The 17,144-nt window shown below is 34.9% G+C and overlaps 1 protein-coding gene across 2 annotated transcripts in view; it reads left to right on the forward strand.

Annotated features, from left to right (window-relative positions):
* VTA1 (vesicle trafficking 1) overlaps positions 1–17,144 on the forward strand; it is a 65,368-nt gene continuing 48,224 nt past the window's right edge. Inside the window, exon 1 of one of the 2 annotated variants that reach the window (XM_047734318.1) lies at positions 1–154. In XM_047734318.1, coding sequence (XP_047590274.1) covers positions 43–154 — 112 coding nt within the window. In that variant the 5' untranslated portion in view covers positions 1–42. The remainder of the gene's footprint in view (positions 155–17,144) is intronic. The other variant, XM_047734319.1, reaches the window with a different exon arrangement.

Consider the following 17,144-nt stretch of genomic DNA (forward strand, 5'->3'; position numbering starts at 1 on the left):
TCGGTGGCGCGCGAGTAGGAAGTGGTGATTTCTGGAATAGAGATGGCCGCGCTTGCTCCGCTGCCCCCACTCCCCCCCCAGTTTAAGAGCATACAGCATCATCTGAGGACGGCTCAGGAACATGACAAGCGGGACCCTGTGGTGGCTTATTACTGTGAGTCTTTCCGAGTCGCCGTGTCCCTCCTTATCCTCCAGAACCCACACACCACCCCTTGGTTTTTAAGGCAGGCCCCGCCCCTTCAGCTTTAGACCTGAGCTTTGACCTCTGGCCTTCCCTGGGAACACAGTGGAGCCCCGCCCTTTTCTCGGTTTCCCCCATCTCACGTGCTTCCCCTCCTCTCCTGCCGCAGGCCCCAGAGAGGCAAAACTTAAAAGTTGGTGTTTGCCACCTTTTTAGTCTTGTGCATAAGTATTCCTAAACTGGCTACCTGGGCACTTGAGCTAACACACTGTCTTAAGGTTTTGTGTGTGTACTCAAGAGTGCCTCCTGTATCGAAAATAACCTGGATGGTTAAGTAATTGTGTTGGAGCTAAAACGAAGCTGTGTCCCAAGGACAGTAATGATGTGGACAGAAGGAAGGTAGACCAATTGAAAACATAGTAATAAGTGCAGGTTAAGTATGACAACAGGCAAGCCCATTAAAAAACTCATAAATGGTGAAATGGAGACTAGTAGTCTTTGAATTGAAGTAGCCCTTGAATTTGACCATTTTCCCACCAATGAGAATGTTTTGTCTTGACTTCTTTGAATAATACTTGAGTTTGAGACAATTAGTAGGAATACTGTGGTTGATTGTGAGACATAGTCTGCAGTTGGAGAACAGATTAGGTTGTTCAAACTTTTTTCTTTGCAGTAGTTCTATGTAAACTTTAAACTTGACTGCAAATAAAAAGAGTGACCAAGCAACTATAATCTTCTATAAAGGGTTTTTAGCGTTGAAAAACTCGGTATAATGTGTCCTCTGCTGTGAACATCGTAAGGTTCGCTAAAATCTGGTCTACTGTCTTCCCTGTCATACTCTAGTACCCCATTTTCATTTCTCAAGTGTACAAGGCCCTTTTAAACCTCCATGTTTTTAGTTCCTTGGAATGTCTGTCTTTTTTTTTCCACTTCACAAACTCATGATTCAAGATCTAACTCCAATGTAATCTCTTCTGTAGGCGGTACGTTGATTACTCTCTAGGCTCTGCTTCATTTTGTTCAAGTCATACAGTACTGTTTTCATTATATATGTTCTTCCAGTTCCTCGAGTAGGGACTATTAATCATTTATTCACCTTGTATTTATTGAGTTTCTTCCTGTGTATCAAGCATTACCAGGCGCTGTGGCTATAGTTCATGCAGCTTGTAGACGAGTGGGGAAGAGGGAATTAAACAATAAAATGAGTATATTATATGGAATATTAGACGGTTTTGAAGAAAAAGCAGGGAAAAAGAATAAGGAGTACTAGGAATAGGGTAGAAGGGGGTGAGGAGGGGATTTCACTTTTAAGGTACTCATGGAATACTTCACTGAGTTCATATCTGAGCAAAGACTTGAAAGGAGTAAAAGGCAGGCTTTGCATCATTGGAAAAGAGTATTCTCAATAGAGGGAATAACGTATGCAGAAGTCATGAGGCAGGGGCTTGCTTGAAGGAGGATCAAGGAGCCCATTGTAACTGGAATGTTTAGAGGGATGAGAAACGATATGATAAGGTAAAAAAAGGTACTTTTTTATAACAGTGAAGTTGGAACCCTTATTCCTGTCTAAAACTAACTGCTATTCATAAGCTCTGTATTATATACCTTTGGGAATAGCCAGGGGCTTTTATTTTCGGTGTCATCGTCCTCTTCCTTCTGCTATTTCTTTTTAAATTTGCCCCAGTTTCCTTTATTTAAAAAATTAAATTTTAAAAAAGCTCTCACTGTGACATTGTCCTAAAGTTCAAGTTCTGTCTGCCTAACCTCAAATTTAAGCTTGAAATAGTTGTTTGTGTTGTCTTAACCTTCCTATCACATAGAGCCTTTTCAGCTCATTGCAGCCTGCTTTTCATCCCCTTTATTTCACTGAAACTGTTCTCGGCAGGGCCATAGACAAACATGTTCATTGCTAAATCCAGTGGTACTTACAAAATATTTTTTGTTATTATACATATGCATATTAAAGAACACATACAATGTGTTTATACAGCTTAAGGAATAATAAAATGAACACCAAGGTACCCACCATATTTGAAGTTATTAGACTTTTTAATTTTCACCAATCTGGTGAGCATGAAATTGAAGCTAAATTTGCAATTCACTGAGTCTTAATGAGGTTGAGCATCTTTTCATATGTTAATTACCATTTGTGATTCCCCTTTTAAATACCTATTTATTGCTTTAGTCCATTTTTTTATTTCAGTGCTTGTCTTTTCTTAAATGTAGATAATATTCCTTTGTTCCATGCATGGCATATGTCTTCTCCAAGTTCATAGTTTGATTTTTCACTCTATTCATGAAGTCCTTTGGTATTCAAAAGTTCTTAATTTTAAAGTATAGCCAATTTATCACTCTTGTAATTTATGTTCTGATTTTCTAGGACTTGATTTCTTTTCATCTGTCTTCTTTAGGATTGACTTTGGCTTCCTGGATTTACAGATGGGTATCTTTCATAAATTCTGAAGAATTCTCTACTATTATCTGTTTAAGTATTCTCTACTGAAATTTTGATTAGACGTGTTGGACTTTTCTCCTTTATTTGTCTCAGTGTTTTCATAGTTTGCATCCCTTTGTCTCTCTGTGCTACATTCTGTATAATTTCTTTAGGCCTGTGTTCACCTCCACATATCCTATTGTATCATCCATATATTGAGTTTCTGTTTCCCTTTTTTATTTCTGGATGTTCTCTTTTTTTGTTGTTTTTAAATCAGCGTAGCCATTTCTGATAGTCTTTTGTTACTATATTTCTTAAACACTCTTATTTCTTTAAATGCTTTAAAAAGTTTGTTTAAATTTGCTCTCTCGTAATTCCTGTAACTGCCATATATGTGGGTCTGATTTCTGTTGTATAACAGAAGACCGCTCATGGTAACTTGTGATTTGTGCTCTACACGTACCAACCAGTGTTCTTCAAACCTCAGTATGAAGGAATTCTACAGGAATCACCTCCGCAATTCTCAACTTCTGTTTCTTCTCTGACAAAGCTCCTTTGATCAGGATAGCAAAGTAGTATGCTACTTCTCTTTTCCCACATCCTGTTCACAAATGCTCTTCTACTTTAAAGAAGAAAAGCATGCTCTCATGTATCATGAGTATTTTTTATGGCATATTGCCCTGGGAAGGAGTGTGGAAAACCTTCCAGGGTGTCCAGAAAAAAGGACAATTCAAATTAATGGTGTAGTGAAGTCTCTTAATTAAGGTATTAAGGAGAGCATCCTTTCCTTTCCTGTTTTATATGGAAGAAAATTGGAGCCAAGAATAAACCTTTATTTGAAAATGCAGGGCATGGGAAAGGATGTCAAAGCAACATTCTAATTTGGGGAACGAGGACAGAACATTTTATAAGGGGGAAGAAAAGGAATTGTCCTTAGATATTAGTAGCCATTGTTTGATCATTTGGGATTTTATCCAGAAGGGTAGAGAGGAACAGTTTGGGACCAGAGTCATGTACAAGAGAGTATGAGAAGGTTTAACTGTGGGGAGGAGGACCTGGAAGGACCACATTGGAAAAGTCTTTTTCCAAAGTCTCTTACAAATATATCTGTTAAGGGTAGAGCCTCATGTTAAAACCAGGCTGTGTTGCATTGTTCTGAATTCCCTAAACGTAAGAGTTATCATGAAATGACCTAACCTTTACATTTTGTATTCATTATTTTAAAGAGTATCATTCCTGATCTAAGAGCCAAACCAAAGAGAAATGCTGAAGTGGGTAGTGCCTTGTTTCATCCAAGTGACTTAAGGATCTGTGGCTTACTGAAATTTTGAAATTAGAATTCAGATGAAATGAGGTGAAAGCAGACGTGGCTTAACATATTTATTCAAATTGGAAAATTATGTGATATTTTTCTGAGAAAGTAAGCCTCCACTGGCTGGCTGGTTTGCCGTTAACAGCAGGTTTTGCCATTAATATTCTGTGGTAGACATTCTCAAATTAAATGAGTGTAATCATCAGCTCTGAGGTATTTTGTTTCTTCAGAAATACATTTAAAACAAGTGATAAGAGAAAGACGTTTAAATTGGTTTCAAGTGTTTTTGTTTTGCTTTGTTTTGTTTTGTTTTCTTTGCCAGAGGATGTTGAAATGAACAGTATTTCAGTTTTCCTAATCCTGTCAGTGTCTTAGAATAATCCTGTCTCAATGTCATGAAAGAAAATGATGAATCTGTAAGATTTTTTTTGTGTTGCTTCACAAAATTGAGAAAATGAATGACTTTAATGAGGGGTGACAAGTACTTTTCTAATTTTAAAACAAATTTTGAGGCTGACCTATGTGAAATGTCAGGTAAGAGATGATTAAAAATAATATTTGATGATAGGTAATTATATGCTTTTTAGCCTATAACCCAGAAGGAATTAAAAGAATTCAGTTATTTTGATGTGATAAAACTTCCATTCTCATCTGCTGTTTTATGTGAATGAATTTTCTCTCATCTTAAATTTGTAAATATGAAAGTGGGAACAGAACCTTTGCTCTACTCCGGTTCTGTATGATAGTAAATCGTATTGATTCCTAGATACACAGTTTAGCTCATTGTAAGATGCATTTCCAATAAATTTACCTTCTTTTTAATGATAATTGAAATGTGTAACATTGATATGTTTTGATCAATTATGCATTACAATTATTATGTAATTTTAATGCTTAGAGGAAATCCAGAGGAAAAATTTTAACACTTAGTATCTTATCTCACAGGAAATTTTGATAAATTTAAACTTCAATTTTTGTACATTTTTTTTGTTGTTGTAGAGAAGTATAATCAAGTTAGGATTTTGAGCATACAAATACATTCTTTTGTAATAAAATTCATTATGATATGTAAATGGAAATACAGGTTAAAGACAAAATGTATTATTTTTGATGCTTAAAGAAAGAGCTTTGTGTGTTTTAGAATTATATCAGATTGTTATACAGTTGAAAGAATGATAGAAATTTTAGATGTATGTATTTGATGTACAGAAATTACATCTTTTATACTTAAACTGATGAAAAGTGGTAAGTAGCAACTTAAAAATGTGTGAAGAGATACATTTTTATAATCTTAGTGCAGTGTTCTAAATTCCTACAGCAAAGAATTTTTGGTGAGAAAAAAAATCAAGATTATTTTGCTAAAGTACTTGCTGACTGGTAAAGCTCCACACTGTCTTTTACTTTTAAGGCTCCATGTGTGCTGCTGCTCTTTGCCTAGAATCCCTTGACTTCTTCTTAACCTGGTTAGCTTACTCTTACTGATTCAGTACAAATTACACTTTTTGTAAGCTGCTTTTCATTACCTCATAGGGATGGTTTGTCTGGAAGTAGTTCCAGTGTGCCTCTCATTTTAATTAAATTGTGTTATAGACACTGATTTGCCTTTTAATCTTCTGGATTCTCCTGGAAGACAGGGAGGGATTAATATCTTGTTTTCTCTCACCATACATAAACCAGTTATGTGTTTTCTGGCACATAACTGACATTCAAAAATATTTAATACATGCCATCTCTCTAAATGTTACTATTATTTCACTAGAGTGTAAGCTCTTGAGAGTAAGAAGTATATCTTATGTTGATGATCTTTGAATTTCTAACTCTTAATATCTAAGACACAGTGGATGTGTGTAAATTTTATAAATTGAATAGATGAACTATATAGTAACTATAGTAATTTATGGCTTTTTAAAATGTCTGATTACAGTGAGGAAATGCAATGGAAAGAATCCCAGTGCACTGTATTTTATAACTTACCCTACTGTGTTTATAATGAGTTTTAGATGAAGTCATAGGTATGTTCTCAGGATGTACCCATTGTGCCTCCATTTCAATTATATGATTTCCAAAAATGATTTATCCCTGGCCTCAGTGTTCCATCATTTTTTAATTATGACCTTAATATTTCTATATTTCTTTGTTTGGTCTTTTGTTTTCTTTTTAAATCAGGAATGTATGTTAAAATGTGTATCAAATTACTTTTTTTCATTATTTGTGCAAGTACTAGTACGCTTATGCTTACTTCTTTGAACTTATTATTGTAGTATGTAATAAAAAAATAGTAAATGTCCTCCTACTTGAAATACCCCTCCATTCCTGGAAAGAATCCCGTTAGTTTTTTTTTTTTTTAATTAAACTTATTAATTTGAAGTAATTGTAAAGCCACATGAATTTGTCAGAAATATACAGAAAGATCATGTGCTTTACCCTGTGTCTTCTAGTAGTAGTAACTTGCAAATCTATACTGAAATATTATGACCAGAATATTGACATTGATAAAATCCACCAGTCTTATTCATACTTCCCCAGTTTTATGTTTGTTCCTGTGTGTGTGTTATTTAGTTCTAAACAGTTTATCAGGTATAGGTTCCTATATCACCATAGTCAAGATAGAGAATAGTTCCCCAAGAATCACTTGTTACTTTTTTGTAGCCACACCCATCTTCTTGTAGCCACACCCATCCCTCAACCCTACGCCACCCGCTCCTGGCATTTGGTGTGTCACTATTTTTTATTTTAGTCCTTCTGATAGTTACGTTGATATCATGGCTTTAATTTTATTTACCTGATGGCTACTGAAATTAACATCTTTTCTTGTGTTTATTACTATATGTATATCACCTTCAGCATATTGTTTGGTTTTGCCTCTCCCACCTTTTTGTTTTTACTTGGTTTTGAGAGTTTTTAATATATTGTAGTTACTAGTCCTTGTTTTGCAAATATTTTCTCCCAGTCTGTGGCTTCTCTTTTGTATTCATAACAGGGTGTCACAGACACAGTTTTAATTTTGGTAGTACCCTGTTTATCAGTTTTTCTTTTCTAAAGTCATGCTGTTGGTGTAAACTCTGTATATCATGTATTTTTCTTAATGTCGTCTATTTTTTCCTGTTTTTCTCCTGCAAGAAGAGTTCCTAAGTAATACTGATTCACCCTTTTTTTTTTAATGTGTTACCATTGTCAGATTTTCAATAACCATATCATGCTAGCTTCCTTAATATTGTTATGAAGGTTCTCATATCTGATGTGGATTAAAACACAGCTTTATCTCTTTTTTTAGATTAAAGAAAAGTAATTGATGAAGCAGAACTTTCTGCTTTTGGGGGGAAATTATTTTTTATATTGATCAGTTTCTTCAATTTGAAATATTTTTTGGCCTAGTATTGATATATTAAATAACATTTTCTGGAATATCTCCCATTTCTGTCAGATGTGAAAATTTATTAGCTAGAAATTACAAAATTTTTAAGAGAGCATGAGCTGGAGTAGAGGCAGGGGAGAAAGAGAGAGAGCAGCAGACTCCCCACAACCCTGAGATTAGGACCTGAGCCAAAATTAAGGTTGGTTACCTAACCATCTGAGCCACCCAAGTCCCCCAGATTACAAATTTAACCTTTCTCAATTCCCTCATATGTCTCAGTCATTAAATTTTTAAAAATTTTACTTGTCTACTCAGTTTCTTTGGTATATCATGGCCTCATCTTATCCCCAATTACTGACAGAGCTTCCTAGTTTCTACTTCAAACAGATAATCCCTTTAGCTGCTAGGAAGATCTACTTTAAGTGCTTAGTTTAAAAAAAAAAAAAGTAAAAGAATAATAGAGTTGTCTGGAAACATTTAGAAATTCTGTATGGCACAAACAGTATTAATTTAAAAAAACATTGCAAGGAAAAATATTTCCAGTAGATGAGATTGGAATCCCTGTATATAAAACACTCATACAAAACTGTTTTATAAGAAATAAGATCCTTGTAGATAAAGGGACAAAGAGCATGTATGTTTAACTACTAAAGGAAGGAATGCTAATTATTAACATTGAGCTTAATAATTGAGTAATGTAAATTAAAATCGCTTACTTTTTTGGTTGTAAAATTGTAACTCAGTGTAGATGAATATGTGGTGAAATCTCCATTGACAAGGCTGTGTGACTTGGTACAAACTTTTGGAAAGTATTTTGGCAAAATGGAATTGTAAAAATATATATAATTCAGTAATTCTAGTTTTGGAAAGTTTTTGCTTAGGAAATAATCACAAATATACTGAGAGTTTTATGTGGAGTCCTCTGGATGATTATTTATGCATTTGTGAAAAATGCAAAACAACCAAAATATATGTCATTGTGGAAATGGTTAATTAAGTCACAGCAGATCTATTGGGTGGAAAGTAATGTAATCAGTTAAGAATTACAAGTCCTCTTTTGTAACATGGGAAGAAGTTTATTTGAAAATGCAGGATATAAAATTGTATGTATAATATGAATTGAACTTTTTAATATGTATATAGTTGGAGAAAAATATTGTGGCTTTTGGGTTCATGGATAGTGTTTTCTTCTGATTGTCTTTTTTGTTTATTTTCTGTTCTCTAAGTGAACATGTTCCATGTCATAAAAAAATGCAAAAACAAAAGCTTTATTAAGGACAGATTCATTTTTAAAAGCCACCTATTGTTGCTCCATATATAAGTGCCCTTAGTGATTTGAACCCTGAATCATCTATAGCAGTTCTAATCAAACTGAATTTTACTGTTTCTGGAACCTTGCTCATTTTCTCTTGTCTTTAAGCCTTCCAACATTGTATTCCCTGTGCCTTGACAACGGTTTCCTTCCCCACCACCCCCACTCCACTTTATCCTTAGGCACCAGCTTGAATGTTACCTTTTCAGGGAGGCCTTCTCCTAAACTTGGAAAAGTGCTTCCTTTTTGTGTCCTCATTGTGTCTTGTAAGGCTACCTTAATTGCTTTTCATTTATCTACTATCTTTTCCAGAGTTTAAACTTCAGACTTGCACACTTCTGAGGGCTTTTTATTTATTTACTGTGCCTTATAGTGCTGGGCCACTGGAGATAGATACATAGTAAAGAAAAGGTGCTCAAAAAAATGTTCGTTAAATTACCTGGATTTTAAGGCAGCAGTGGTCCCTAGAGGGAACTATAGCCACACAGTTGTCACTGAATAAAGAAACCAGACAACTAACATTCATGTAGCTCTCGGCATTTGTAACAGTGCTTTCTTTCGGCATATCTGATTTGAATCCCGCTGTCACCCTGGTTCTTCTGTTAGTAAGTAATGGAACCAGGAACCAAATGGCAAATGCTAGATGAGAAATAGTTATATGGAAAATTGTTGACAGTAAGTAGTAATTAGAAAACCAATTATGGAGTGAGTGAGGGTAAAGGACCGAGTCAAACTGATGAAGAATGAAAGGGGGGGCAGAAAGGAAGTGCAGTAATCTGGGAGATTTCTAATAAGTGAAGAGTAGAAAAGGAGGATAGGCTCGAGTTATTAACATAACTGAGCAACATGTGTGTCTCTCTCTTTTTTTTTCTTTTAATGAAGCCAGAATATTTTTGAGCCTCTGCTAAATATGGGCACAGTATGATACATATTTTGATTCTGTTAGGTTTGGTGTAGATAAAGCTAAACCCATAAAGATTCCTTCCATTGAGATTTGGTTTAACCAAATGTTTAGTTAAACATAGTTTCAAGTGTGATTTTTCAGTTTCCTCTAGGGGGTGACAGTGTATAATTAACAGACTGAATGAAGGTGTGTAAGTGCTCTTTGAGGGTCATTTGTTTATATAATCACTGGAAAATTAAATACAGTCATTCAGGAAGTTGTAAATAGGTATGGCCATTTCAATTCTGAGATATTATAGGACCTACAGTGTAAAATGTTAATTTAGTTTAAAGGCTAAATAATACTGGATTTTTTTAATGGATGTGTTGTTAGATAGATTTTTAGGATTAATAATCAGTTGCCTATTATTTTTTCTGTAGTTAATTACACAGAAATTGGATCTTTTAAAGCCAAGGAGACAAACTTAACTAAACCAATAAAAGATAAGCAATTTTCCACTTTTTTACTGTTTTCTGAATCTGATTAATTGAAGTCCATAGTTCTGTTGTCGCAGTACTTTTTTTTATTATAGACTGACTCAGGATACTTTACTATAGCAGTGACAGGTTAATAATGGAAACACAAAAGGTTAGATACCTGATTTATCTGTTAACAGTCCATTTATTTACCTTATATTTGTTTTTGCAGACATGCTGGGAACATGAGTTCTGTTTTGTAAAGAATGGTCATTTTAATAGTTAATCCTATTTTTGAGTAAAGTAAATGAGTTTTTAAGACTCTCAGCCTGTCCCTAAGGTTAAAGGGACAGATCAGTGGTGTCAAGTAATTCGGCCTCACCGTCATTATCTTTCTTTGGCTTCCATGCAGATTTAAAGCATCTTTGGTAAGGTTCATTTTTTATGACAATTATGTTAGATGTTCAAAGTGAAAACTGACTCTCTAGCAGCATGTTGCTATATAAGAGATATTTTCATTGCTTAAGTTCCTGCTTTCATTCAGTCTGTCATTTATTTTTCTGTGGCTTGTCCAGGTTTTTTGGTTGTTAGATGTTTTTGAACCTTAGTTACTGCTTCTCTTTGGAAGCAATTCAGATTCTGTTGTGCCTCCACTGTGGGCTTATTAGATATTCCTCTTTGTTTTATTTTTTTAGTGGTTGCTTTAGCATTCATGCTAACTTATCATAGCCTATCATCATATAACATAACACCTCCCATTCAACATAAAAACTTTATTTTCTTTTTCCTCTCCTGTCCTTTGGCTATTGTTGTCACACATTTTACTTATCAGTATGTCATAAGCCCATAAGCCCTAATCTACATTTTAATTTCTTTAGTTGTCATTTTTTAAAAGAAATTTATAAAATGAAATAAAATTTGAAATATTTTCCCACATAATCTGGTATCATTTTTCTGTCCTTTTGAAGAGCTTTGCAAGTGAATTCTTGATTCACTTGAATCAAGTGAATTCTTTCAATTTCTATTGTTTGAAACAAGTTTTATTTCATACTTATTTTTGAAAGATAGTTTTGCTGGGTAAGGAATTTTAATTTTTCTGTTTTATATTTTTCCTCAGCATTTTTTTTCTTTTCTTTGTTTTTTGATATTTTTTCCTAACTCACTGAGATTCTGATCTTCTATTTCTTTTCAATCCTTTTTTTTTTTTTTTTGAGTAGTTTCTGTTGCTACATTCTGAAATCATTCTTTTGTGGTGTCCTGTCCAGTCAATTTTTCATTTCAGAAATTTTTCATATCCAGACATTCCATTTGTGTTCCTTTGTTTTTGTCTTTTGTTGTTGTTGTTGTTGTTTAAGATTTTATTTATTTGACAGATGGAGATCACAAGTAGGAAGAGAGGCAGGCAGAGAGAGGAAGGGAAGCAGGCTCCCTCCTGAGCAGAGAGCCCAATGCCAGCCTGATCCCAGGACTCTGGGATCATGACCTGAGCCAAAGGCAGAGGCTTTAACCCACTCAGCCACCTAGGCGCCCCATTTGTGTTCCTTTGCACGTTTTGTTTCTCTCCTCATTTTATTCATGGTTTCCATTAAATACTTGTTCATGATTTCCAGGTGATTTAATGTCACTGCTGTTTCTGTCATTTTGTCATTGTTCAGTCTTAATTGGGCTGTTCACATTCTCTTGCTTATTTGCCATCTATAGTCATTTTTTATTGGTTGCAGGACATAGTGAAGTTTAAGTTCCTGAATGTCTGGATATTACAGCCTTTGACCAGATTTGATCTGGCCAACAATTAAGTTAGTTGCAGTTAAGTGTGATATGTTCATGTCTTTGTTTTTAGTTTGGGGGCAAGTCTAACATAGCTTTAAGGACAGGATAATCTCCTACTACTAAAGCATACCCTACCATTTGGGGTCTCTACTGAATATCTTGGGTAGGCATTTAGAACTCTTCACCCTGGTTGCAATTTGAATGCGTCCCAGCTTTGGGGACGGTCCAGCTCACAACTCCACTCACTCTGTCTGACTTCGTGGAGTTCTGATCTACGTGTGCATCTTGTAGTATTCAGTTTAGCCTTTAGTTTATCCCTGTCTGGGATGTCTCTTCTGCATGGCTTCTCTTCTTCAGAATTCTGCCCCTCCACTTAGAGCTTCTTCAGTCATTCTAAGCTTTAGTCTGTTTTCTCAGCTCTATTGAACTGTATTCTCTTTGAGCCCCCCCCCCCCCCGACTCCTTAGTTTAGAATGTGCCTCCAGGAAAAATGCTGGACTGATCATTGGTGTAGTCATCTCATTTGTTTCCTTTCTCCTGGTGTCATAGTCTTCCCGTCTATTTCTATTTGTGAAAAAGTGGTTCATACATTTTGTCTAGTTTTTTGTTGTTTATGGTGGAATGTCAAGTCTAGTTATTCCATCATGGCCAGAATTAGAATCTGGTCTCATTTTAGTAATCAAGTAGTCACTTAGCTTTTGCTCTGTACCAGCATAATCTTTTAGTAAGAATTCAGGAATAGCTCACTTTTTCTTAAAGCTACTATATTACGACAGGAGCTCCAAAAATAGTTGTTTAATGAAGGAATAAGCAATGTAAATATCCTTTATTAGTAGATACTCATTCACAGTTTACTTTTTATCTTTGATTCAGAAGTCCCTTCACAAAAGTTAATACTAACCATAGAGTAAGTATTTACAGTATGCTTATGAATAGAGTAGTATTTTCAGTTCTATTTGTTGGAATAAAGTCTTTTAAACATGTTGAAATCATAATGATTCCTATTTGAGTGCCTTGTTTATTTAACCTATCAAAGCATCTCTCTTCATAATTGCTTCTATATATCTTTTTTGCGTGTTTATAGCTTGCATTTCATAGTTTTATATTTCTTATGTATAAGCAAGGATGTGTTAGAATGTTAATGTTTAGATTTTATGGAACTTCGAATTATACATACCTTCAGGATTAGTAAATATTTATCTCCTAAATGCCTCACATTAAATTAAAGTTAGGTTGGAAAGTATTTAATCCTTTTGCAAATGTGCCTCATTACTCATCTTCAAATAACATTTATTCATAAAAATAAACACATTTCCTTGATGAAATAAATCAAATATATTTTCTTATAGAAGATTTTAGCTACATATTTATTCTGTTTTAGTAGGTAATTTTCCATGTTAGACATTAATTTTTCATCATCCTCCTACTGCTACAGTGAATTACTTGTCTTGAGCTCTATATGAAAGTGATTCTTTTTTTCCATCCTTTATGGCAGAAAGATCTTCTGGTGTACTTATTAATTTTTACAAGTAGATTTAAGGCCTTTTTGCTTTTATTAATATTAAAAATATATCAGAAGATAATTTTCTGTATTTAACAAGTAAACCACATGAGATATTAAAAACTGTTACAGCCAGGCCATTTTCATCCTAAATATTTCCAGTTCTGAGGTGATTTCTTCCCAGTTCTTCAATTAAAGGTGTTATGTAATAATGTCCTAGTAATTGCAAAGACCTAAATATGCATGTAAACCAAGAAAGAAAATGTATGTGGGTGAAACCAGTTAACTATATTATCATTACATTGTATTTCAGGTAATAGCCATCTGTGTTAAGGTAACATTTAAAGGATGGGAGCTGAGCTTTGTTTTCATTTGTGTTGTGAGGAAGAATGATAATGGCTGTGGTGATATGAATTGGGAATAATTTGATTTTTGCTTCAAAGTAGATACAGATAATCTCCATTTTTGTTGTAAACAATAGAAGTAGTTAAAAATGAGAAGTAGAAACCGAGAATTGTACTTTTTTTACATGTGAATAAGTCACTTAAATCACTTTCTCATGGTAACAAGAAAAGTGCCTGATTAATTTCTGTAGTCCTAGATAGCTTCCACTAAAGCCAATGTGATCCTAATAATTGGACTCATTTTTTTCAACCTGTCTGTGATGAATAGCCATCTATCTCCAAAGTTGGTTCACCAGCTACACTCAACAACCTACACTCCATGGACTGTAGGATGCATACAGTATTCACTACTCTGTTAGGAAGATAGGAGAAAGACCTCCTAGGAACATGAAACTGTACTGTTTCCTCACATTATTATGACATCCTGTTGGCTAACAGTATATATAGGTATTGAATAATTAATTAACGTCCATTAAATTTTCTGTGCATGTTTTTGGGTGAGGTGGTTGTTTAAAGAGATTGGTGTATGTTTGAAATAGTCATTTGGGAGGTTGGGAAGGCAAGCATTAAGCTCATTTGAGGTTGATAATTATGATATTTATAATGGTGCTCATCTGCCAGTGGTCTCTATTGCTTATATATAGGCATAGAGAAAGAGGATAGATGGGTTTAAATAATGAGTGTCCTTTTGCCAGAGGAACATAGTAAAAAAAAAAACTTAAGGGGTAAGGGCAGTAAAGTTCTAGAAAAATACAAAATCAAAGCTGGTTGCAGAGGTAAGTTAAAGGAGAAAAGACTGATTGCAATAAAGAAATAGATACCAGTGAACTGGCCACCTGTTGTAATAGGCAGAGTTTCAAGTTGGAAAAAATGGAAATTGTGTTTAGATTTGGTGCTTAATATACTGATTTGGGAAGTAGAGCAATTTGAGATTGTGATTTAATCATGGAATGAGTGGCTTGTATGGGAGAGTACATACAATTATTAGGGTCAGTAAGAATTGAGAACATTGTTTTGTGTATTAATTTGGATTAGATTTGCTTTCTTATTGCTGAAAATCCAAAATAACAATAGCTAAGTCAGATAAGAACTCCCTCATTTAAAACAAAGTCCGATGTTGGCAGTACCCAAAGCGTGTCAATTCCACGAAGTCATCAAGGACCCAAGTACTTTCCAATTTCAGATCTACAGGCAAACACATGATTACCATTTCCAAGGTTGCCTTGTGGTCTAAGATGTCTACTAGTGTTTCAGTCACACCGTGTCTACTTTAGGCAGCAGGAAGAAGAGGGAAAGGGTCAGTAAGATCTTACCCCTGCTGTCATTTCCCCTTTAAGATTACTTCCAGAATTCTCTCCCAACAACTTCTGATAACATGGTACCAGTCTTAGTTGAATGGCCTTATCTGGCTTTGAAGAATACTGGGAAATGTACTATTTTGGCTAGGTACATTACAATCCCCCTTAATAGTGTAGGGGTCTCGTTAGCAAAGAAGGTAGGAAGAAAGAATGTGGGCAGTTAGTAGTCTCTACCACAAGTATCAATTATCCAGGCGAACAGCAAATTTTCAAGATGGTGTAAAGACAAGGAAGGACCCTGAGGTTCTCGGTCAGTTACAAGCATTAACAAGATCAGGTAGAAGAAAGGGGCTTGAGCTTTAGACCAGTATGTTTAGAAGATACTGAAAGAAATTAAGTAGCAATGGGATGCAAAGAAAAAAACAGTCATGCTTGTCAGTCCTGATGTAGAAAGAATATAAGAGGATTGCTTCCAGTGGTATCTAGGGTTTAGTTAAGGCAGAGGGAGAAGGAATCTGAGGAGATACACAGGATTTTGCTGATTATAAAGCAGTAATTCCAGGGATATGGTAAAAGAATGGGGCCCTGTAGAAGAGGTATGGGCTAGGTTGGGATAAGAAAATATAGTTTATAGATGAGAGGAGAAAGGATGTAATGAGTAGTGATTTTTAACCTTATGATCGCCTATCCATATGAGTTAAATTAATCTCTAATTATGTAAATGTACAAATACTATATTATAAAAGTACTACCTGTATTATTAAAGATGCAAAAACAGAAATTTTTTAAAGAATGATTAAAAATTATCAGTAGAAATGCTGATTTTCTTTCCCACACTCTAGTGAGTTATCTTGCCAATCCCTGGGTCCCAAAGGCCACAGTTTCAATGTTGCATAGGGTAGGGACTCTGTTAGGGGAAATATGAGCAAGCTGGCGTGGAATTGATCCCTACTCTGAAGCAGAAGCTTTCCTCTTAAAAATACGAGCAAGAACACATAAAATTCTTGATAAAATTTTGGTAATACAGCAAGACATAGCAGAGTAAATTTGGAGGAAGAAAAAGTGAATTACCAGTTAGAGATAGTATCATGTGCTAGAGGTAGCATTTGATCTGTGATCTCAGCAAATCAAATAACCAGGAAACATAAAAAGGAAAAATATGCACTGGGTGGCTCAGACAGTTAAGTATCGGACTCTTTATTTCATCACAGGTCATAATTTCAGGGTCATGGGATCGAGTCCAACATCAGGTTCCGTGCTCAGTGTATAGTCTACTTGTCCCCCCGTCTCTACTACTCGCCCCCCCCTTGCATGTGCATACCCTCTTTTTCTCTTTTCTCTCAAATAGTCTTTTTAAAAATGATTTTTTAAAAGGTGAAAATATATTAAAGAGGGAACCACAAAACCATTAGAGAAAGGTTGCATCATTTTTTGTGTATTTGAGATAGGTGCCAGTAACTTGTGGAGGAGAGGAAATGCAAGTTAAAGAGTTAAATTTGGAAAATTAAAACCATAGGAAAAACTAGAAAAATCATGTAACTGAGTATCTAGCCCCTTCAAGGTAAAAGAACTTTTCCAAGCTTGGAATTTGCGGGAGGGGGTGGGGGGAGGAAATAATAACTTTGAGTACATAGATATTTCACATCTCTGTTTTAAAACAGCATTCAGAAATTGAAAGATGGCATGATATTTGCAGCCAGTATGTTTGCTTTCGAAAGAGCTCATGTGATTCACCGTCAAAGAAGAAATGCAACAAAAACACTGGGAGAAGAAACCTGAACAGCTCACAAAGAAGAAGTGTTAGGGAGTTCAGTCAGTTACAAGAAGAAAAGAAGCTAAGACAGGCACAGATCTTAAACAGCTCAAAAGAGATGTGACTGGTATAAAAGGAGAGAGCATTCAGCCATGCTTTAGGAGCTGTGGGATGGGGTTTGGGGGGTTGGCGATGATTAAAACCTTAGAGACAAATGGGTAAAGGACCTAGCCATGTTGCTTAAAGAAATATATATATGACTGGTTAAAAGTAGAAGAAAGAAAAAGAAAATTTGGTCACATTTGTTATCAAAGCAAGAGACATTTAAAATGAGTATTTTTTTGTTTGTTTTTTAGATTAGAATTTGGTTTTGGGTCACAGTGATGCCCAGTGCTGGCTGTTGTGCAGAGAAAACAAAAGCACCTTGTTTTTTATACTGTGTGGCAATGTAAATCTGTACAGTAC

The sequence above is a fragment of the Lutra lutra genome, chromosome 6, assembly GCF_902655055.1.
Source record: "Lutra lutra chromosome 6, mLutLut1.2, whole genome shotgun sequence".
Taxonomy (NCBI): domain Eukaryota; kingdom Metazoa; phylum Chordata; class Mammalia; order Carnivora; family Mustelidae; genus Lutra; species Lutra lutra.